Raw genomic sequence first — 23,436 nt, 5'->3', positions numbered from 1 at the left:
TTCCGCGTACATTCCGTGAAAAAGCCTTATTTTACACGACTGCCTTTTTTATCTTACTCGGCACCTTTAGCCTTTTTGCATTTTTGTTTTTGGTACCGTTCGTAATCGAGCCCGCTTTTACTACCATTTTCATGCAATTCGATGAGTCACCTGCGTTGTGTGTTACCGTTGATAATGTGCATCTGTACGGAGCAAAGAACTGCAGCTGGACATCTTGTCGTGAGGGCTGCACAAAAGACATCTACGAATGTCAACAGATTCGAGTTAATTACAAAACTAGCGCACAGCTAGCAGAAGAGGCAGCAGCAGAGCTCAGTGCCGTTGAAGAATCGACGTCGTCTGCTTCTAAAGTAGCAATCACACCAGCTACAAAAACCATTGGTGATAGTAGTGTTAGTAATGATAGTAGCAAAAATAGTCTAAAGAATAAATTGAGTAGCATATATCAAAATAGTGAAACTGATAAATCAATTTACACCACGGATGTCGACCCTCCATCTAGTCTATATGTTGCCAGCAGTTTCGACAACGGAGTGAACCGATTCGAGCGAGCTATCAGTGCTGATTATCCTTACAATGAAATGCTTCTGGTAGAAGAAGGGATCGATGGATTCGGTAGCAACAAAAATGGCATCATCAGTCCTATTATTGGGGAGGACGATACTCTAATGGAATATTCGGAAGAAATGTCCGAATCCATGGGCAATGATTCGGAGTGGTTTTTCACCGGTGCTCGACTATTCCCGAATGTTAAGGGCTGTGGATATCCACCAATGCTTAACTGTACAATCTGGACTAAGAAGTATTGGAAAATTGGAACTAATTTCACCTGTTACTACTCGCGCGTTGATCCTGGTCTGGTAATTAGCGATCTTGACATGTGGCAAAACACATTGAATCTTGTGTTTGCCATGGCAATTCCCATTCCATCCTTTATCATTTCGGTAATTTATCTGGCTTTCGCTTACTTTGTAATCTATAACGAAGATGAGGAGGCTGCACTACTCGATAAAAACAACGAAGAAGACGACGGTGAAGATGAATTGAATGAAACCGACGAAGGGAATGATAACCACATCAATGAGAGTGAAGCGGAAATTACGGTGAACCACATCAAGGAGAATAATATTGATGGCAGCAATCCAGCGATTACAACTACAACTACTCCGATTCAGCAACTCCCGAATGGGACGGCAAATTCGATCACTAATATGAACAATACAAATACCAATACAACAACAACAACTAATACAAATGGTTCGTCGAAGCCTCTCACACCGAATTCCACGTCCGATTTGAACTCTTTCGGTCATCAGCTGAAAGTGAAAATGGCCGATGAGATGTCGAGGGAAAGTATCGACGGAGGATTGCTCTCAAATTCTGCTTCTATTCAAGGGTTAGTATTCAGAATTTAAAGTTTGTATTTCAGTAATCCAACAAAAATCTGCAATCTTGTACAGTACATGCTTGCTACCTGGGCAACCCAGTTATCAAATTATAATCGCTGACATGTCAAAGGTTAAATAAAACTAAGGAGAACCTCAATAAATTGGTACCAGGACCAGTGTTGAAAAAATCGTCTTCGATAAGTTCAAATGCATAGATTTTTGGGCTATATTGCATCGGAAACCTATAAATTCCAAACGAAAATCAAAATGACAGATCCAAACAACAAGTGAATATGAGCAAATGAACTTTTGTTCTTCAATATGATTTGAAGTTTACTTTTCCACCCAGTTTCATTTTCGTCTTGATGATTAAAGACATCAGAATTGAATATCATTTCAGCCAAATGGATATCAGCTGTTGTTTACTTTTAACATTAGGCTGCTATGTGCGGTTGGTTTTTATTTAGTTCGAACTTTTATTATACTGCTACTTAAGTCTTTCAATTGCAATACAACGTTTAAGGATTGTTCGCAGTTTTTTGCTTATCAATATCCAAATGTTTTATGAGTCCGTGCTTCTTTGCAGCTGCCGGATGCCTTATGAAATACCCGATTCCGCAAATCACTTGACGGTAGCTACAGCCACTCGGTGTATTCATTCTGCATATGCCGTTGTTACCGTCTCGCCGAATAAAAACCTTCGTGATTTCTTGCAAAGTACATTTCATCGAACTCCACCGTTTTTGTTTTCTAAATGGTCCAGCCTATCTTTTGACGTAGAACTACGTCTTTCATTAAGGGTGTCATATCAGAAAGTAGGTAACGTTTTTATGAAATAAAGTTAACGTCAATAACTATTTTTGCCGCGAGCGGATTTTGGCGATTTACATACTAAACTAATCGGAAATTCCGTAAGATTTGTTTAATATGCTATACATTCGAATACCCTGGTTTGTAAATGGTTAAAATTCATGAAAACTTTAAGCGTTTCCATTTTCCCATACATTTGTTCTGTCCATTTGTGTGCTTTCCCGAACAGAGCTGTCAATAACGAGCAACTTATCGACGACCAACGGAGGGGAAATCGTAGGATTTAAAGTCTCCCTGAACAAAGGAAAAGTAGAAGAATGAAGGGAAATACTTGCCTAGAGTATAAACAGTGGATCTCGCTGAGGTAAACTTTCATTCGGCATCGGAATGTTGAGCAATTCAGTTCACTTTGAAAGGTTCTTATATCGAATGAAAGTGTTGGTGGGTTATACCCAATGTACTGGAAAAAAGGGTAATGAAGATGGTAGAGTTTCGAGCGACATAACATGCGCTGCCATAACTATTTCTCAAATAGTGACGTCAGTCGTTGTGTTTATCTTTGATAGCCCACCGTATCCATGTGAAAATGCTATTTTCAGGAAGTAATTTATCAATTGGAAACGTACATTTTTTCAAAGCTCCCGCTGAATACGAGGCTAATGTGATAGTGTGCAGTGAATATTTGTGAAATCACGTCGAAAAAGACGGATAAAAGTGATATTTCCATGTGCCATTTTCACTCCCCCACGTTCATAGAAACAAACGAAGTTTCATTATTTTAACGTTATGAAGTTGATGTTTCGAAAGCGCTCAATGTTGGTGTGTATGATGTGAGAGAATAAATGCCAATGATTCAAAATTTCACCGAAAATGTTACTGCTTTCGAGAACTAAGCATACGACTGCTCTCTGGAACTTTTTACCACATAAATCATCGAAATAAGCTACGATACAGTTGTCATCTGTTAAAAAACAAACAGTTGAATGATTTCATGAGAATTTTGGCTCAAATTATCATGTAACCGTTAGTATTTTCAACATTGTGTGTGCTAGATATGGGGTACAGACTAGGGGGGCGTTGCTGATTAATGGTCAGCTGCATCCCAATAGGAAGTATCCCGTGTCGGGCACAGGTACAGATCATTGAAGACAGCAACATCACAATTACGAAAACACTTGTAATACTAACCTCGAGCCAACCGCGTCGGTTACATATTACTAACATAGTTATAAGGCAAACATTGTCGAAATATTGAACTCCCGGCCCCGTCAGGTTGACGCCATATGAGCCTTAATAAAAATATATATTTTGGATAAAAAAAAATTGTGTCGTTTCTTCTATACGCGTTCCATACTGAATGCAAATAATTACGACACGAGATTTTGTTCGCCAATACAGATATACTTCGCGTATTACTCCACCTCGATATGTACCGCATTGGGTTATACCTAAGATATAACTGCAAGGTTGACGTAGGGCTAGTATTGGTTTCGTAATCATTTGAGTATATTGATTAAATCATTAATTAACCCTCTAACGGGTACCGGCATCTATATTGCCACCAACGATTTTATTTTTTCTCTTCTTTAACAATAAATTATCACTTCTAGCCTTATGTTTAATTTGTTCTGATGTCTAGCAACATGCCAGACATTTTTGAGCGCGAAAAAATAAAAAAAACTATTCATTTTGGAGCCATTTCTGTGTTAACAACTCCCAATTTAGAGCAGCAAGAGCAAACTTCCCGTAAAGTTATTGAGAAACAGTCATTTTGTTGAAGTTTTCAATATATAATATATATATATATATATATATATATATATATATATATATATATATATATATATATATATATATATATATTTTCCAAAATATATATTTTTATCAAGGCTCATATGGCGTTAGCGGTACAACCTTTGGCTCTTGTTGAATGATCAGTGGACTGCACAACCTTTGGCCCGTGTATCTGTAAAGAGTGTGTGTATGTATTGCCGCGACAAAGTAAAAATTTATAGATCGGATAGGAGGGATATGAAACTGGGACACAACGAAAGAAACATCATTAAACGTTGACATCGGCGTTTCTGAGGAACAGGTATAGATGAAGCAGAAGATCAGAATCACGGCTACCTAAGATATCCCGGACGGGGATATCCGATTGTCTGCCTTATGCTCTCAGTGCTCTAGAGAACTGAGAGCGAGCAGCATGGAACCGGATACACGACCAGACAATATACTTGATGTTGGATAGCCATCGCAACAATCACAAAGATTGTTTGCTGCGAGCCCAATGCGATAGAGATGCGCATTTAGATTGTAGTGATTGGACATAAGCCGAGATATCACGCGAATGAAATCACGACCTACATTCAACCCCTTAAACCAAGCACTCGTCGAGACCTTAGGGATAACCGTGTGTAACCATCGACCGAACTCATCTTCACTCCACATGCGCTGCCAACTAACGAGTGTGTGCTGACGAGGAATCTGAAAAAATTCATTATGAGCAATTTGCATTTCAAAAAGTGTGCCTTCTGAAGCGCCTACCTTAGCTAGCGAGTCCGCTTTCTCATTCCCCGGAATCGAGCAATGAGAGGGAACCCATGCTAAGGTAATCTTGAATAATTTTTCGACCAAAACACTCAATAGATGTTTTATTCTTGTTAGGAAATAAGATGAGCGTTTATCAACTTTCATTGAGCGGATTGCCTCTATTGAGCTGAGACTATCTGAAAAAATTAAATAATGGTCGATGGGCAGTGTTTCAATGATCCCTAGAGCATAGTATATCGCACCCATTTCTGCGACATACACGGAACAAGGATCTTTGAGTTTGAAAGAGGCACTGGAATTTTCACTGAAGATGCCGAAGCCAGTGGACCCGTTTATGAATGAACCGTCAGTAAAGAACATTTTATCAGATCTAACTTCCCCATATTTTTCCGAAAATATTGACGGAATAGCATTGGATTGAAGATGATATATATTATTATTGTTCTATTTTTGTCCGCATATCATTTGAGAACGAATCGTCCGATTTGATCTGTCTTTACATTGTTGTGTTCGTCTCTACCCATGTAATTTATGTACGGCTTGAAATGTCGGAAATCGACGACTTTTAGTTACAAATGTGTAAGAAAATGTTGTCTATAAATAAAGATGAATTGCCCTGATCGATGTACGCGCATCACTCGAGAAGGGATCGTCCTATTTGAGTTATCTTCATAATGTTTTAATTTTTTTTAATTTTAATTTGAGCTATCTTCATATTGTTTTTAAATGTTAGGTGTACCGGTAAGTTTCTTCGGTTTTACAACAGATGGCGTAACTTGATTATTATTCCAGTGAATCAAATTTCAAGACATTCGTTGGAAAGCTACTGTCATTGCGCGTCTTTGAAGCGTAAACAACATAGTGTTTTGCCATTTCGAATATGTGGAATTTCGTTCTAACGAGAGTGTTTTTGCGGGGAGTGTTACTTCATTACTTCAATATGAAGAAAAAAGCTGCGGAAAGTCATCGCATTTTGGTGGAAGTTTATGGTGACTATGCTCCAACTGAGCGAACGTGTCAGACTTGGTTTGCACGGTTTAAAAGTGGTAATTTTTACCTGGAAGATGAAGAACGTTCTGGACCACCAAAAAAGTTTGAAGATGAAGAATTGGAGGCTTTACTCGATCAAGATCCGTCACAAACGCAACGAGAACTTGTAGATACACTTGGAGTAGTCCAGCAAATCATATCCGATCGTTTAAAAGCAATGGGAATGATACGAAAGATATGATATTGGGTGCCGTATGAATTAAAGCCACGAGACGTCGAACGCCATTTTGTAACGTGCGATCAACTGCTCCAATGGCATGAAAGAAAGGTTTTTTTTGCATCGAATCGTTACTGGCGATGAACAGTGGATCCATTATGACAATCCTAAACGTCGGGCAACGTATGGATACCCCGGCCAAGCATCAACATCGAAGGCCGCGCGGGATATTCACGGCCAGAAGGTTATGCAGTCTATTTGGTGAGACCAGCTGGGTGTGTATGTCTCTACCGACGACAATTGATGCGTTTGAGCTGTGCACTGAAGGAAAACGGCCACAATACGAGCAAAGACACGATAAAGTTATTTTGCAGCACGGCAATGCTCGGCTGCATGTCGTGATACCGATCAAAACATACTTGGAAACGCTGAAATGGGAGGTCCTATCCCACCCGCCGTATTCTCCGTCCGTTCCGTCCGATCCGTCCGATTACTACCTTTTTCGATTGATGCAGCATGGCCTGGTTGACCAGCACTTCTCTAATTTTGATGAAGTCAAAAATTGGATCGATTCGTGGTTAGCCGACAAACCGGCCGATGGGCCAGAAAGATGGGAAAAAGTTGTGACTAGCGATGGGCAATACTTTGAATATTAAATTTGTAACCGTTTTTGCAGAATAAAGCATTAATTAAAAAAAAAACAAGAAACTTACTGGTATTCCTATTATAATATAATATATTATAAATAAAAAAGTAATGTTATTGTGTGACAAATTGAAGTAGTAGAACAAACGAAATTGAATTTCTTTTCTTATTGATAAATGTTCGGTTTCGAAGTTTTTGTTTCCTTTTTTTGTATGAAATTGATCCCACATCTGGTTATCTGGTACTTGGCGAACCAGTTCACTCTGTTCTGCTTCGCTATTGACGAGTGCTGCCCATGTTTGTATAGGAGACGTAAACGACAAAATGAACAAAATCGACTTTTTCGCTGTTTTGCATTCTACACAATGTAATACGTTCGCTCAACATGCAAACAAACATTTTTTGTTCGAAAACATTTGAGCAATTTTAAAAAAACGTTTCCGAAAAATCATTGTTCGTCCGCATAATAGACGTAGTTCCATACAGCCTTCATACATCGTTCAAATGTCAACAATTGTCAGTATTATGTGCTATAAGCTAAATCTACATTTGAATCACATTCTTTGTAGAGTCCAAACATGTCTGTCACGATAGTGTCTTATTACTTAGTGTTTCCTAATAAATGAATATAAGAACCCATTGAAACGCTGCTCATATAATTTATTTTGTGTACACGATGAACAAAGAGAAGCAATTGTGTTTTTTAATGTTACAATTACCTAAATTTGCATTTGAATCTTCAAATAGATAATGAAACAATCAGATCAGTATTAAAATTACAATAATATTGGTTATTAGCATTATAACTCCTCGGATACAATATTGAATTATTCCACATACTCAGCATTTACTCATACCGTTGGAGTAAGTCACTCCACCATCTTTGTGCGATTGATCTTGATATCGGTAAATCATGTTGCTAAAATTACCAACATCGCAAATTGCCTTTCGTTTATTTGTTTATTTGTTCTGGCATCAACAGACTACAGTGGTCCAAATGATACAATTATCTAACTCTAATTAATTCTAAAAACCGTTGTTTCAATGTAACACGCGAAATGTCAAAATCAAACGCCGTAGAAACTGTGTTGAATGCACGCTGAAGGCTTGCTATTGCTGTGTACATGCCATAATTCGTTCGCCGAAGTATGGTCCGCAGAAAAGGAACTCTCCGCAACCGTCGAGGTGGTACGTTGAGATTTAGGTGGCTTAAAATTTCTGGAGAATCGACGCGACCAGTGAGTGTATCCGCTACAAACAAAGACTTAGCTAGCTTTCTTCTGCAGTGCAGTGAATCCAGATGGATCAACAAGCATCGGGTTTCGTAACTAGGGAGCTGATGAGGATTACGCCACGGAAGCAGGCGAAGTGCGTACCGAATGAATCTTCTCTGAACGGACTCGATTCTCGTAATGCCAGTTTGATAGTGCGGATTCCAAACGATACTGCAGTATTCCAGAACAGGCCGAACTAGAGCGCAATACAGGGGTTTGAGACAATGTACGTCCGTGAAAGTTTTTGAAACCCGCAAAATGAATCCCAAGTTTCTAGATGCTTTATCTACAACATACGATACATGTTCTTTGTACGACAGTCTCGAATCCAGTATCACTCCAAGATCTTTGATCTTCATAACTCGTGGAATGGGAACACCAGAGAGAACGTATTCGAACGTGATCGGTTCTTTTTTCCTAGAGAAGGATATCGTGGAACATTTTAATGGATTTATAACCATACAGTTCGTGGCGCACCATTCGGCTACAATATCCAGTTGTCGTTGAAGAAACCAGCAGTCGGCTACAGAACTAATACGGCAATAGATTTTTAAATCATCCGCAAACGAAACGCGAGGTCCTTCTAATACCAAGCAAATGTCGTTGAAGTAGATTAGAAAGATCAGGGGTCCGAGGTGGCTTCCTTGAGGAATACCGGAAGCTGCAGAAAAAATGTTGGAGCTGCTATCACCGATGGTAACGCGAAGTTTTCGTTCTTTGAGATAGGATTTGAACCAATCTAACATCCTTCCTGTGAATCCGAGCTTTTCCAGTTTTGCGATTGCGATGTCGTGATGAATCTTGTCGAATGCAGCAGTCAAGTCCGTATAGATGGCATCAGTTTGGCTATTCCGTGACAAACTATCCAATATATAATTTGAAAATACTAACAGGTTCGTCGATGTTGAGCGTTTCGGCATGAATCCATGCTGGTCATCAGTTATGTACTGTTTGCAAAACGAGAAGACGGGTTCCATCACTACTAATTCAAAGAGTTTAGAAGCAGCACAAAGCGATGAAATACCGCGATAGTTATCGACGTTTCGCTTATCACCTTTCTTGTGTACCGGAAACATTTCGATTGTTTTCCAAAGCTCAGGAAAAGTTCCCGAACTCAAGGAAAGCCGGAAGAGATACAACAATGGCGTCGCTAAACTATTTATGCATCTTTTCAATAGCATGGATGGAATACCATCTGGGCCTGGACTAACAGAAGATTTTAGTTTAGCGGCGGCGGTGAGAATATGGGATTCCGCAACATCGAAGCTGCTGAAAGAGTAGCCCATTGACGGAACATTCCTGACAGCGGAAGCAACTTCCGTTGTAGATAGTGAGCGATCAGAGAACACAGTGGAGAACTTTTTCGAGAATAAACGACATATCTCTTCTGTATCTGAACTTGCCGTACCCTCGTATGACATTGTAGAAGGCAATCCATCTTCCTTGCGTTGTTTGTTGACGAATTTCCAGAACGATTTAGGATTTCTTCTAAAATTGTTTTGTAGATTACGTTGATATCGTCTAAAACAACTTTGACTGAGCTTGTGGTAAACGCTGTTTATACGCCGATAAAAGATCTTTGACATTGAAGTTCTTTGTATTGAAAATCTCCTCAGGGCAGCTCTTTTTCGCGATTTAAGGTTGCGAAGCTCCAATGTTTGCCAGGGTTGTCCTTTAGCAATGGTATGAACCTTTTTGGGAACGTGTCGATCAATGACATAGGCCAAAACATTAGAAAACGTCTGCACTGCACTGTTAGCGTCGTCATTATCTAAAATTTCGTCCCAGTTGATTTCATTCAAGACATCAGAGATGCTAGAAAAGTCGGCTTTGTAAAAATTGTAGCTCACAGATACAGGGTCGTCTCTTAAAGATATTTTACTCCTTTCGTACGATATCAGCAGTGGAGGATGATGCCGTACAACCTTGACTAAAGGGGTCGGAGCTAGTACCAAACTAGGAGCTTGGTTTGTAGAACTGACAAAGCACAAGTCCAGAATGCGAATGTTTTCATTTGGTACACTATTTATCTGTCGAAGAGTGGCAGTACTGTAGCTGTCCAGAAGATCCGAGGCAATTCGGGTAATCTGTGAGTGCGCTGGATCAGCAAATAGAAAACCGTGTGTTGAAGAACGCCATCTGAGACCTGGGAGATTGAAGTCGCCAATAATTATTATTTCATCGACTGCAGCAGCAAAACCACATATAGTTTCGACGGATTTGATGTGATCTCCAATCAAAGAAAAGTCATTGATACGATCGGGAGGAAAGTACACCACACAGAAGAAGAGGTTTTGACCAACGAGTTCAATTTCCACCCAGACTTGTTCTACAGTGCACCAAGTGATATCCTCGATAATCCGCGCCTTCAGATCTTTTCGAACTGCCAATAAAACGCCGCCCCCAGATGCTTTACGGCTGTTGTACAGAGAACGATCACATCGAAAAACTTCGTAGTGCTGGCCGAGAATCTGAGTTGAGGGGTTCTATCATCTAGCTTGGTTTCGGTGAACGCAATAATGTCATACGCGCCATCCGATGTTGCCAATAGGTAATCGTTGGCACACGTATTTAGTCCATCCACGTTCTGATAGTAGACGAGAAGATCGTAAGGTTGCGAATTGGTTTCCTGTATTGGAATATCAGTGCGCCGCTCAGTCCGGCGAGTAAGCGATGATCGATCAGGTGGAGATAGTCTGAAATCGATGGGCGGATCAGGAATCGTTGAGGGCAAAACGGAGTCATACTTGCCGGCGGTGTCGATTTGGGAGACCCCGTCACCGCACCCACACGTAGGACTAGGACGGCTGCGGGTTGGCGGAAATGGCTCGACTACGGTAGGGGGGTCAGGGCCTCCCATAATACCAACTTCAGTGCATCCCAGTGTCCGGTTGATACTCAGAGTCCGGCTGCCTAGCGAATGTCGATCAAATAACGTTGGCGGAGGTTGGCTGAAACCGAAGGGCGGATCAAGAATCGTCGAGGGCAAAACGGTATCATACTTGCCGGAGGTGTCGATTTGGGAGACCCTCTCGCCACACCCACACGTAGGACTAGGACGGCTACGGGTTGGCGGAAATGGCTCGACTACGGTAGGGGGGTCGGGGCCTCCCATAATACCAACTTCAGTGCGTCCCAGTGTCCGGTTAATACTCAGAGTCCAGTCTAGAGAAGGTCGCCTTTACAAATTCGATTAATTGAAAAGAATACGAACCTGCTGTTCTTATCATATCCCAGAGTATTTTTCAGGAAAAAAGTACTATCATAGACTCGCAACAAATCAAGAGCACCTTTTCCAGACATTTCGCTAAATTTCTTCCAAACCATTTTGATTTTATCTACCGACGGATACGTTTTGACTATTATCGGAATTGTAAATACTAACGCTACAAACAGAAGCAACCTGGTGATTACGTCTAGCTATGCGGACAAATGTTCATTGAAACGATTGATTTCCACATAAATAGACGCAAGCGTTTTCCAAATGGATAAAATATGTTATAATCCGCAAAATCACCTAGGCCGTCTTTTTGTCGATAATATCCTTCAACTGGACAGATCATTTCATCGGAAATTTGCATGGTTATTCTTGTAGGCCAAAAAACAACAAAAATGCATTCTCCCAACACTAATGGTGTTGTCGATTACGTCTCCTATGCAATCATGGGCAGTGTGATGGCTCGAGTCACAGTGTTCCTGAAGGCGAATGGCTAACTATAATTATCATAAGATGAGATTTAAGGTCTTGTTCTCTTCTGTTATCGATTTTGATGGAAAATAGGAGCACTAAAGTGATGTGACTCTCAGAATAAAACGGATGACTGTGTGATCTCTTGTCATTCGCGGCGCGGAATAGTGCGGAGTGTTTTCATTTTACTTAGTGAACACGAAAAGCGTTTGATTATTTCCAGATTATTTTTGCTATTGCTTCCCTATCTGCAAATATTCAAACTATTACGGTTAATAGTGATATTAAAAACTTTTTGAAAATCTTTTTCTGATACTGATACACATTTCTTTTTTTTCCTTTTCATGTTTTCATTCCAGAAACTTGAGCAAGACGATGACGACCAGTATCTCAACTCCTCCTGGTCCGATAGCCGCAGTTTAAAATGTCAAGTGCACGGTTTGGCTGATGTTAAGTTTAAATTTACTAAGTAAGGAACAGATTTTCTTGTGATAACACAAATACAGCATATATAAATTAAACACAAACGGAATATGTTTGTCAGTCCAGCATGCGCGATAATTTTTAAATGGGAGGCTACACTTTAAATATCTATGAAATATGATTTTTAATTATCCGAATGTAAGCTTTGAACTATTGTATTCTAATATGCACAAAGTGACAACAGACTAGGAGCGTCTAGCCGCAATACAAATGAAATGACTCGTCTAAATCGAAAGTTACAAAAAGAAACAAACTTACATCAGGTTTGAATAATGAATAGCGTTACATGATTATACTATTCACTCAATCCACGTGGCAATTTAACATATAATAAACGACCATCTGCTTTGTGCGTTTTAAATCTCACCAATTGAACAAGAACGATAAGTGCGAAACTTCGATCAACAAAAAAAGTAGCTCGAGTAAGACATGACACTTGCGTTTCTGGATTGGAAATCTGTAAGTGCCAATCATTGTGTCATTGAATTGTCTTTTGTAAATGCTCTCGCGAATTCATTCCCTAGCTTTGATTACATCTCCAACGCGTTAGTAAATTATGTCGGCTTTACACAGAGAAACACATGAATTTGGTATCGGACACTCTACAGGATATACTCGTATATTATAGGTTGAGAATGGCAGTCATTTGAGGCAAAGTGTACTGAAGACGATTTGATAATGGATATACATTTCAAGTCAACAAAATAACTTGAAGATAAAATGTTTCAAAACAGTACATATACATTATTTTGATATGAAGTACCTTTTAAGTGAGTTTCTAATTTTCGATGTAGAAAAAGGATTGAGTTTGAGTTATTTCAATTTTTGTAATTTTTGGGTTTCATCCTTCATTTAAGACAGAATATAAAAAAAAACTTCACAAAGAGGATAAATTGTTTGTAATAATGAAACACACACCAAACTTTTGTACTGCTTCCCGCATTATTTCAGTCGTTGCCTATTCGAGCTCAATCGCGTTAGGTTTATGAAGAATAAGAATGCTTTTTCTCTCACTTTGTAATTCGATGTGATTTTCTTCGTGTTAAGCGTAACAGGAAACAGGAAATCGTGGTTCATTCGAGGTAAAGTTTGAGATAAGGTTGCGGAACATTTCAGGATGGAAGCTTTAAAATTCGTTTAGTATATAGAGGAACTGCAACATATTTGTGTTGTAATAGAAGATATATAAGCAGAATACGACGAACAAACATAATGATAAGGTGTTGCTTACCTAGATCCTCTGAAAAATTCGTTACAGTACAAGATTTTAGAAAATAAAAACTAGAACAGCAAGATGTATATGGAGCAGAATAATGATTTCGTTTGTTGCACACCCATATAACGATTAAGTGAAAATATTATTTATTTATAACAGTATATTTATCTATTAGAAGCGGATTGTTTTTTGATCTAAATGTCTTGTAAACGCTAAAGTACGCACATTTGAATTCTTAGAGTACTTTTCTATAGTCAGAAATTGTACGGACAGGCTTGATTCTACTGAAGCTGTAGATTACATTTTAATAATTATCACTTTTGTGACGGAATGGTAAGATTGCTTTTATTCTTCTCAGTAATGCCATGAGAAACTTGTTGTGTTTTGACCATTTTTGTAATTAAACTAACATAATTGGAACAGAGTTAAAAAGGATGGTATTATGGAGGTGTTACGGGTTTTTCCCTAACGGAAGTAACGTGGAAGTCAAATGACCGTTACTTGTGCCCAAATTTCTCGATCAAATCAAACGGCTGTTTGTGTTTGGTATTGCGCACTTTCCAACAATTACTTCACAGATCCATGGTGTCCATGGCAACCTTGCAAAAAAGTACTTTCGGATTTATTTCGATATCTTATATTTCCTACATCAATCAGCCCTATTCTGTATTCCGACGGATTTCCGGGCCCTATTATAGAAATCGAGTCGATGAGAATTTTACTCGTTAACTCTATTTTACTATTATAGATATCGAGCAAATCGATATTCATCATCGACCGAGTGATAGCAATCGGTGCAACTGTCAGGATTTTTCGAGTTGCTTGGTTTGCTTGTTGCATATCTTCAGAGAATTATTTTGCTTTGGTTTGCGTCCCTGATATTTTACTTTGGAAAACATTTCTGAAACGCCTAATTGCAACATATAAAATTCGATCTCGGTAAGAGATTCTCGCGATTTACAAAATACGAAATTTTGTTCGGTGTGATAGTAATAGTGATTGCATCGACTTCTCGATTCGATTTATATAATAGGGCCCTCCATTCCGTTCGAAACCATTATTTCGTTTGAGTTATAATTTCGCATTCCCTATTTCGAACGAACACTGGGAGCATAGTGCCTTCGTTAAAAGCTTCCATCTTGGGCGATCCGTAGCTCTCGCCTTAACCCGTGTCCAGGTCAAACTTGGGTCCACTCCTCTCATCTCGTTTGTTAGGCTCCGTCGCCAGGAACCTCTGGGTCTGCCTCTGCTGCGATGCCGTTGCGGGTTCCAGTCTAGTGATTATCTTCAAATTCCAGTGCCACTTTTCCATAATGTTTGGCCGACCTACCGCCATTTACGCTCCTGGATCTCTGTTGAAATCGGCCAGTTGTCCAGTTGTCTGACCACCAGGCCCGGATTATATAACTCAGACATCGGTTCACGAAGACCTGAAGCTTTCGCGCGTTCTCTGCTAAAACGTCCCCATTCTCACATCCGTAAAGCAGTACAGATTTTACCTTGAAATTAAAAATCCGGATTTTGGTGTAGTGACTGATCTGATTCGACCTCCATGTCTTCCTCAGACTCGCAAAGGCAATCTTCTTGATCCGTGCGCATATATCGATGTTGGTCCCGCCATCCGACGCAATCTGGCTACCGAAATATTGAAAACTCTCGACCCTCTGCTTGCCCAGCAACTGTGAATCTGAAAGGCGTGACCGTGTTGATATCCAAAGCTTTCGTCTTACTGACGTTAATTTTCAGGCCAGCCGCGGAAGAGTATGCGGCCAGGTCGTCAAGTTTACTCTGCATATCAGAGCGCCGCGTCGATGATAGTGCAATGTCATCAGCAAAAGCAAAGTCGTTGAGGTGCTCCATCCTAATAGGCTTCCAAAGAAGCCCACGGTTCGGTTCACGATCGATAGTGCCTATAGTAATCTTGTTGATGACGATGAGGAATAGTAGTGGTGAAAGTAAACTGCCTTGCCTAACACCAGCCGCGACCCGGATTCGATCAGACAAGACCCCGTTGTGCAAGACTCTGCTGCTCCCTTGCGTCTCAGGGCGCTCCATAGGTTATCGTAGTTGAGGCGATTGAAAGCTTTTTCATAGCCGATGAACACCAGGTAAAGAGACTCCTGGAATTCATTGATTTACTCCAGAATGATGCGCAGCGTTGCAATGTGGTCGTCAAAGAGCCTACCAGCTCTGCTGCCGTTAGAGCGTCGGATCTATCTTCCCCTTGACCCGATTGAGTATTACCTTGCACAGGACTTTGAGAACTAGGCACAGCAGCATGATTTCGCCAGTTGTCGCATCCAGTCATAAATGAAAGCGGCTCACACTGGGGGTGCTGGTGACTGGTTGCTCGCGGGCACTTGCAGCAGCTGCTCGAAGTGTTCGAAGCAAAAACGTTAGAAAAAAATCAGCCTACGCTTGCTTGTCCCGTAGACATGAGCACATTACTTCCTCGTCGAAGGCACGATACCAACGACGGGCTGTATCTTTTCTCCTCCTGGTTCACTATCGCGACTTTGGCGTCCTTTCTATCCTCTATCTTCTTCCATGTGATCCATTGTTTCCTCTAGCTTCTTCCATGAGATCCATTATTTCCTCCGGGTGCGCAGTTCATCCAGGTTATTCTCGCTGGTTGCGATGAAGACGTTTTTGACGGTGGTCCACTGGTCCTCGAAGCTGCCACCAACCGGAACATCCCCGGCTCGGGTGCCAAATTCATCCTCAATGGACCTTTTCACGTTAGGATCTTCTAGTCGGCGTGTGTTATTGTTATTGTTATCGTTAAATCGACAACCGAGCTTTTTCTCCCTTCGTTGAATTCGCGTTACGCGTAGACGGATTTCTCCGATAGCAGATGGTGGTCGAAAGCGATGTCGGCACTACCTTTATTCCGCAAGTCAAGCAGGCTCCGTCTAAACATTCGACTAATGCAGACGTAGTCAATTTGGTTCTCAGTATAAGGATCACTTCAGGCCCACGTAATTTTGTTTGCTGGTCGATGGGGAAAGGACGTGCCCCCAATCACCATGTCGTTGTTACCACAAAACTCTGAAAGCAGTTCGCCGTTTTCACTCATCTCGCCTTGACCGTGGCGTCCCATGACGCGCTCATAGTCCATGTTATCGGAACCTTCTTCGCTTCGAAGTCGCCCATCAGGGTCTTGATGTCATCTTTCGGAATCTCGTCCACGATGGCATTTAACTGGCTGTAGTAGTTCTCCTTTTCCTGTGACTCGGCAGCGTTTCGCATACGTGTTCTGAATCTAGCTACGATCACCCTGCTGCTTATAGGCTCCCGCTTCGAGAGTGCCGCGTGGCCCCGCACGCTGAGCAGGAAGCCAACTCCATGGTGGTGTGGAACATTGTCACCGCGTAAGCCAGAGTACAGTAGTACCTGCTCCCAAAGTAGCCTATGTTCTCCAAAGTTCGGCCAACGGACTTCACTCAGCCCCAGGATGTCGAGCTTCAGGCGCCTCTCCTCACTTGCCGGTTGGGACAACATACCCTGCTGCGCCAGGGTCAAAACATTCCATGTTCCAAATCGTGTCCGTTAAATCAGTCCGTATTCTTCTAACTTGGGTTTCCGTAATAGATTGTTGATTTTGGATGCAGTGGGTTATTAGCCCCAGTGCACCCATGGCCGAGCGGTTAGCGTCTCACATTGTCATGCCGGGTGTTCGGGTTCGATTCTCGTTCTGGCCGGGGGATTTTTCGTCAGAAAAATTTCTTTCGACTTGCACTGTGGTCACGCGTATTCTAGAGCTTGCCCCTCGGAATACATTCAAGGCGTGTTATTTGGCTTAAGAAATCTCAACTAAGTATTAATAAATGATGCTGGTTAATGCATACGTTGAGACGGTAAAAGTTCCACAGGGTACGTTAACGCCATTCAAGAAGAAGAAGGGTTATTAGCCCAAGGACCCTATCCTCCGCGACGGGTTTACCATCTTAGTTTTAGCTTCGGGGAGAAGCATTTCATACTCAGCCGCCGGATGCCAGACAGACGCTGCTTGAGTCGCACCTCCATGGTGAACAGAAGCTCGGAGTTTTGTTGTAGTTCATTTAGCGCCACCCAGCTTTTACCGCGAGGACCCTGTAATACAACGAAAACACAACAATCAACGTGATCCAAAATATGTTTAGTTCTCTGGTAGGCTTTAAGTTTCGCATACAATAGATAGTTTAGGTTAGGTTTCAATTAGAATACTAGGTTATTAGCACTAGAATGCGCAAGTCAGTCAAATAATATACAAAAACGCTGCATATCGATTCAATACATTGTTTCACTACAGGTTAAAGACTATATCGATAAGTCTTTCCACCTCGAAATATAATCCAGCTGAATTATGCGGAAATGCGTTATAGAATTGGTTCTAGTTATAAATATCTTCTATTTCTATCGAGCATGTTTCCACAACGGTTGCGGTCAACAATTCGATTATTCGGTATCTTGTCCTAAATGCCTTCCCAAGTTTTTCATAAAAGTCAGATGAATACTGCCCCCTTTGTAAGTCTTCTTAAGTTGTTTTCCCGCTCACTGCGTATATATACTTAGATTAATTTTATACTTCCGTAAATTTTGTATAATTTTATTTTTCTGTTTACCCCTGAATCATTGCAGGGAACCTGTTCAATTCTGCCTTTTTCGATACATATACGATGCCTGATAATAAAAGAATGAGAATATTACTCCCTCGTCTTCTGACAACTGATGCGCTTACTATGCTGTTTTTGCAAGAACTAATGCGCTACAAGGCAATCATAGATTGCTTGAATATGCTCCTCTGGTAACTTAACCCATTCCCGATGAATCACTTAATTCGAAACGTTGACATTATTGTACATTGTGGTACTGAACTCGGCCTTAGAAAACCCCTAAATGGAAATCCGGTTTGGATTAAGTTCTGGAGATTGGGCGAGGACATTCCTATCAGATGCGGTGATATCACTCCCTTCTATCGCGTTCAAAGTATATTTTTCGCGTGAAAAAGAGTCAAATTAATTTCACCTACGCTCCCGCATGCTTGACATCAGTGTTCAAAAAACATAAGCTGCGATGCACTCGAGTTTAATTTTTGTCAACCCGCGATCATAACGAACACGTTTTCTTTCTTGCAACGAACCATACCAAACTCATTGAGCACGAGAGCGGTCTTTGAACACGGCGCAGAACTGAAACACACACAAATAAAATTCTAGCGCCCGTTTTGTCCTCGGTCGTTCTAAGCAAAGCATTAAAACACGGTGTATGACAGCAAAACATTTTACCTATGTTTCGGTGCGTGTTGATTCGCCAGAACGCATGTGTATACATGGAGTGAAAGTTCAATTGAGTGACTTGTTGCGCATCAGCACCGCGTTCTGAAGACTGCTTGTCATCAATCCCTTGAATGTTTACTGCGATAAACTCGTTGGCGCTATCAGCAATACAGGCGAAATGGAGCCGACACAACATTGGTATCACCTCAATTCAGTCACTTTATAACCCAAAACAGACTGCAGAAACTGTGTGAAATGATTTTAAATCTTGATAGCCCCATTATATCAATGAAAGTATTGGTACTCCCCCTCCACTTTTTTTATCGTTCTATTTTTTCATTATCAGTTAGTTTGTAATATGTTACCAAAGGACATTGATTAGCATATTCAAAAATCCACGAGTACCGAAATCCCCCGGCCTGAACAAAAATTGGATCCAATGCCACACTGTGTGCTATCACTATACCTATCAATACAGTCTTTGCCACGGTCCGTATCGTTAATTTGAGTATATATTTTCTTTTATCATGACATTTGCGGTGAATCCCCTCTGAAAAGTCGTATAAATCAGACTATGAAAGATTAAAAATTAATAGCTTTGCTGAAATTGTATGGATAAAATGAATATAAAGTTATCAAAAATCCACTGCGTAAAATTAAGAATAAGAAAACGCGATAATTTTAAAGAATAAGTATTTGAATCACACAATCAGCATTGCGGCGCAAAGTAAATACCTAGTTTTATTGCGAAATAGCAGTTATGAGACATTATTAAAAGTGACGACAAAAAAAACTACTATTACTGTATGCCACTTGGAGAGAACAAAAGTGCAAATACTGAAATTATGGTATTGTGCATATTCAGAGAAAATGATTACATCATCTAAGAAAAACGGAGACGACTTGTAAGTGCAACGCTAACGCTGAAAGATAATTAAGAGCCACTAACTTTTTATTGCATAACAAATGCATAGATGCAAATACACATCATTGAACAGATTCTCAGAATTGTATATTTTCAAAATATGTATTGCCTTGTCATTGCTAATAATTTAAGGATTATCAAAAGAAAAGGTATAGACGAAATGATAAAATATATTATGATTATTTAATAAAATATGAAAGCTTTAAGGTATTGTTGTTTCATTCTTTTGGAGTTGATTGGTATTGATGGCTAGTTGCTGTTGTTTTTCATATTCTCACGATTATTAGAAATTCGAACATAACACGATATTGTAGTATTATTCTTACATACTTACCTTGAGGATTTAGACTAACTGCAGGTATGTTGTTCCATAGGAGGTTCTGCCGATACGTTTGTAAATCAAACGACTTTCAGAAACTATGAACCTGTCGATAGGTGTTTTAAAGAAACGAACTGCTGTTATTGGAAAGATTCACAAACTCATTTGATGGTATCATCACACCTTAGAAACTGGTTTCTGAATAAGGTTTTTTAAATGAATACGCACCAAGAAGTACACTGAACGAAAAAAATGTAATTAGTTCTAGCAGCAGGAATACTGAGAAACGACTGCGTACAAACATTGCGGCGAAGTATATTGATATCTAGATTTCTGAGTAAAGTAGGGCAGAGTGGTCTCCAATGAAGCCACGTTCGTCACGTTGCGTCTCTCTATTAGTAACTCCAGGTTTATAGGCATGCAACGGTTTTTATAACTAGGCAGGTTAAACGGGTCCGTCCACCTGAGATGAAATATAGCAAAGCATAAGAGTTTGAGCGTATCTATTTACTAGATCGTGAAGGACGATCAACTTAAACAGCATGGACATGGCACGCAACACAACTATACCACGATAATGCGAAATGATCATATTGTATCCTTTCTTGAACACAGGGAAAACATACGACTGTTTCACAGTTCGGAAATATGAGAGTGGTTAATGATAGGTTGAGCGCTGTTGCGAGTAGATTAGCCAGTGGATGCAATGTTTGTGAATAAGTGATGGAGTTTCGTTTGAGCAATATAATACCACAAGAACGAGCCCGTGTCAGAGTATCGAAAGAAAGCCTGGTTCCAGGCGGACGACGACAGTTTCCGGAACGTTGAGTGGAAGACCGGCAGTGACCGTCCGACGAAAATCATGACGAAAAGAAGGAGGAATCTCTGAAAATGCTGTTCGACAGCAAGGACGATAAGAGTTTGCGTAAGGCCAGCCGGAAATTTCGCTGCTCCCATTCCTACATCCACAGAACCCTCGATCAGGAGGGCATCGTCTGTCGGCAGAAGACTAGGTCCCCAGAGTACACTGACGAACATCAAAGTCGCATACTCCCGGCAATGACCGGTACTATACCAGCGACAAGGCGTACACACCCCCCTGGGTGAAGTACAAATGCGAACATAAGTTTGAGAAGAAAGTTATTCTGTATACTGCCATCCCCAACAAAGAGATTTCAAAGCCCCGGTTTAACAAGCCGAGCGGACTTGCCATCAACCAGAAGGTGTACCAAGAGGAGTGCCTGGAGAAGATTCTGGTTCCGTTCTTAGAGGAGCACCATTCTGATGGGAAGCACGTCTTCTGGTCGGATAAGGCGTCTTCCCAACACGTCAAGAAGGCGTTGGCGTACAGATACCGTACGTACCCAAGGAACAGAACCCGACCAACTTGCCCCAGTGTCGCCCGATCGAGGTTTTTTTCAGCTCCCTCAGTGCCCTGGTGTACAAGAATAATTGGCGGGCCACGGACGCAGCTGACTACGAGGTTCCGGAAGATGGATGTCAGTGCCGTCCAGCGCTTTTATGAGAGCATCTCCACCAAATTGCGCTGTACGGCTGAACACGCCCCTTTGCCAACATTCACTGACTTTTTTTTTTAACTATTTTCACAGCGAACGAATTATGATGATTTGCATACCAATCGAATTGGAAATTTTCTAAGATTTGTTTGATATGATCTACATTACAATTCCCTAATCCCTAAACGGTTTAAATCAATAAAAACTGGAACAATTCTCATTTTCCCATACATTTGTTCTGCAGATTTGTGTGCTAACCCTACCCGTATCATCAAGAACGAGCAACTAATACATTTTTTTCTGTCCGTTTTCATCTTATTTGGTATAAATAAGCCATCTACGACTTGTACCCAAATCACTTCTCGTTTGGCGAACTATAACCATCAGCGAATTGAATTTTGTTATTGAACTACTCAAAATGCTTAATATCGAAGCCGCTAAAATTACATCTGCACGCGTAATCATGTATGATTTTCGGTTTCTGTTTCCCTTTTCCACTTTTGATCAGTATTCATTGCCATAGAATGGTTTAAATATCATAGAATAACATGAAAGTTTTGACGTAGGACTCCGTCTTTCATTTCTATACCGGGGTGTAAAATCAAAGTTTCGAAAACGAAAGCGTTACGTCGGAGACCGAGATTTTGAGCGTTAATAGCTCCTAAACAACTGAACGAAATGGTATGATAAACACTTCATTCGAAAGATAAAATGTCTACGCGTTCTATACTTGTTACTTTTTGATCCAAAAAACTTGTTTCAATAGTCTTAAAATTGCTTTCAAAACAGGCTATTGAAATCACCAATCGGTATATAAGCGAACGCCGCTCGGAAATCCACTCAGTTCTAATTGAACAGCGATTGGAGCATGTTGTCGCTGTTGTGGTGAAGCTCTTCGTTTATCATGAAAGCGCGGATGAACGGTGCCACCAAGAGCCTGTTTGTGCACCTTAGGCCAGAAGAGAACCCATCAGGAGGAGAGTGATGCCACAAACGGTTCCCGGGAAGAGTTCGGAGCAGCCGCCACACACACACATACACGCGCGGAATTCTTCGTTTGGATGCCATTCAGCATCGAGAAAATTCCGGAAAGATCTAATCATTTCTGGAAAACAAACTGCCAGTTCCTCTGGGAATTTAAAAATACATTCATGTGAAAGAGTTTATTTGAATGTTTTCTATCCATGTAACACTGTGACCAAATATGTTTCAATCAAGTGCTATTAACAGATGGTTATCGAGTTAGCATTAACCACTGGTGGGCTTCCAGTATCGAGGAAAATGTGGAAATATCTAATCGTTACTGAAAATAATCTGCCAGTTCCTCTGGGAATTTAAAAATACATTCATGTGAAAGAGTTTATTTGATGTTTTCTATCCATGTAACACTGTGACCAAATATGTTTCAATCAAGTGCTATTAACAGGTGGTTATCGAATTAGTATTAACCACTGGTGGGCTTCCAGTATCGAGGAAAATGTGGAAATATCTAATCGTTACTGAAAATAATCTGCCAGTTCCTCTGGGAATTTAAAAATACATTCATGTGAAAGAGTTTATTCGAATGTTTTCTATCCATGTAACACTGTGACCAAATACATTTGGTTTTGTGATTTTTCAATCAATCGCAATTAACATGATAGCTTCTGAAGATTATTCTTCCTCATCAGTAGGATATTTCCGTATCCAATATTGTATGCGCCCGCAATCGATTATTGCTCAGTCGCCGAAGGTTCCGAGCTCAGAGAGTTCATTCCCTTCTAGTTTGCCTTCCAAATTGCCATCGTAAACCACACCTTCTCTCGATTCAATCACACACAAAAAGCATACTTAAGCGATATTCTGGTGGTGAGGCACATTCATTTTTCGTGAGGACATCGACAAGACAACATCGTTGCCTAACGTGCTGGAGGAGGTGGACGGCGAAGGATCGACACATACACGCGCAGAACTCTTTCCGTTAGGATGCCATTCAGCATCGAGAAAGTTCCGGAAAGATCTAATCATTGCTGGAAAATAATCTGCCAGTTCCTTTGGGAATTTTCAAAATATATTCATGTGAAAGAGTTTAATTGAATGTTTTCTATCCATGTAACACTGTGACCAAATATGTTTCAATCAAGTGCTATTAACAGGTGGTTATCGAGTTGGTA

At 40.6% G+C, this 23,436-nt stretch overlaps 1 protein-coding gene across 1 annotated transcript in view; it reads left to right on the top strand.

Moving 5' to 3' along the window:
- The window catches only part of LOC129780401 (cilia- and flagella-associated protein 298), a 66,153-nt gene extending 46,348 nt beyond the window's left edge, over positions 1 to 19,805 (top strand). The window contains exon 4 of the mRNA XM_055788653.1: positions 11,925 to 19,805. Within this exon, the coding sequence (XP_055644628.1) occupies positions 11,925 to 12,038 (114 nt within the window). The 3' untranslated portion in view covers positions 12,039 to 19,805. The remainder of the gene's footprint in view (positions 1 to 11,924) is intronic.
- The last annotated feature ends 3,631 nt before the right edge of the window (positions 19,806 to 23,436 follow it).

The sequence above is a fragment of the Toxorhynchites rutilus genome, chromosome 3 (genome assembly GCF_029784135.1).
Source record: "Toxorhynchites rutilus septentrionalis strain SRP chromosome 3, ASM2978413v1, whole genome shotgun sequence".
In the NCBI taxonomy this organism is placed as follows: domain Eukaryota; kingdom Metazoa; phylum Arthropoda; class Insecta; order Diptera; family Culicidae; genus Toxorhynchites; species Toxorhynchites rutilus.
The sequence above is the reverse complement of the archived record's forward strand: the minus strand, read 5'-3'. Positions and strand labels throughout refer to the sequence as shown.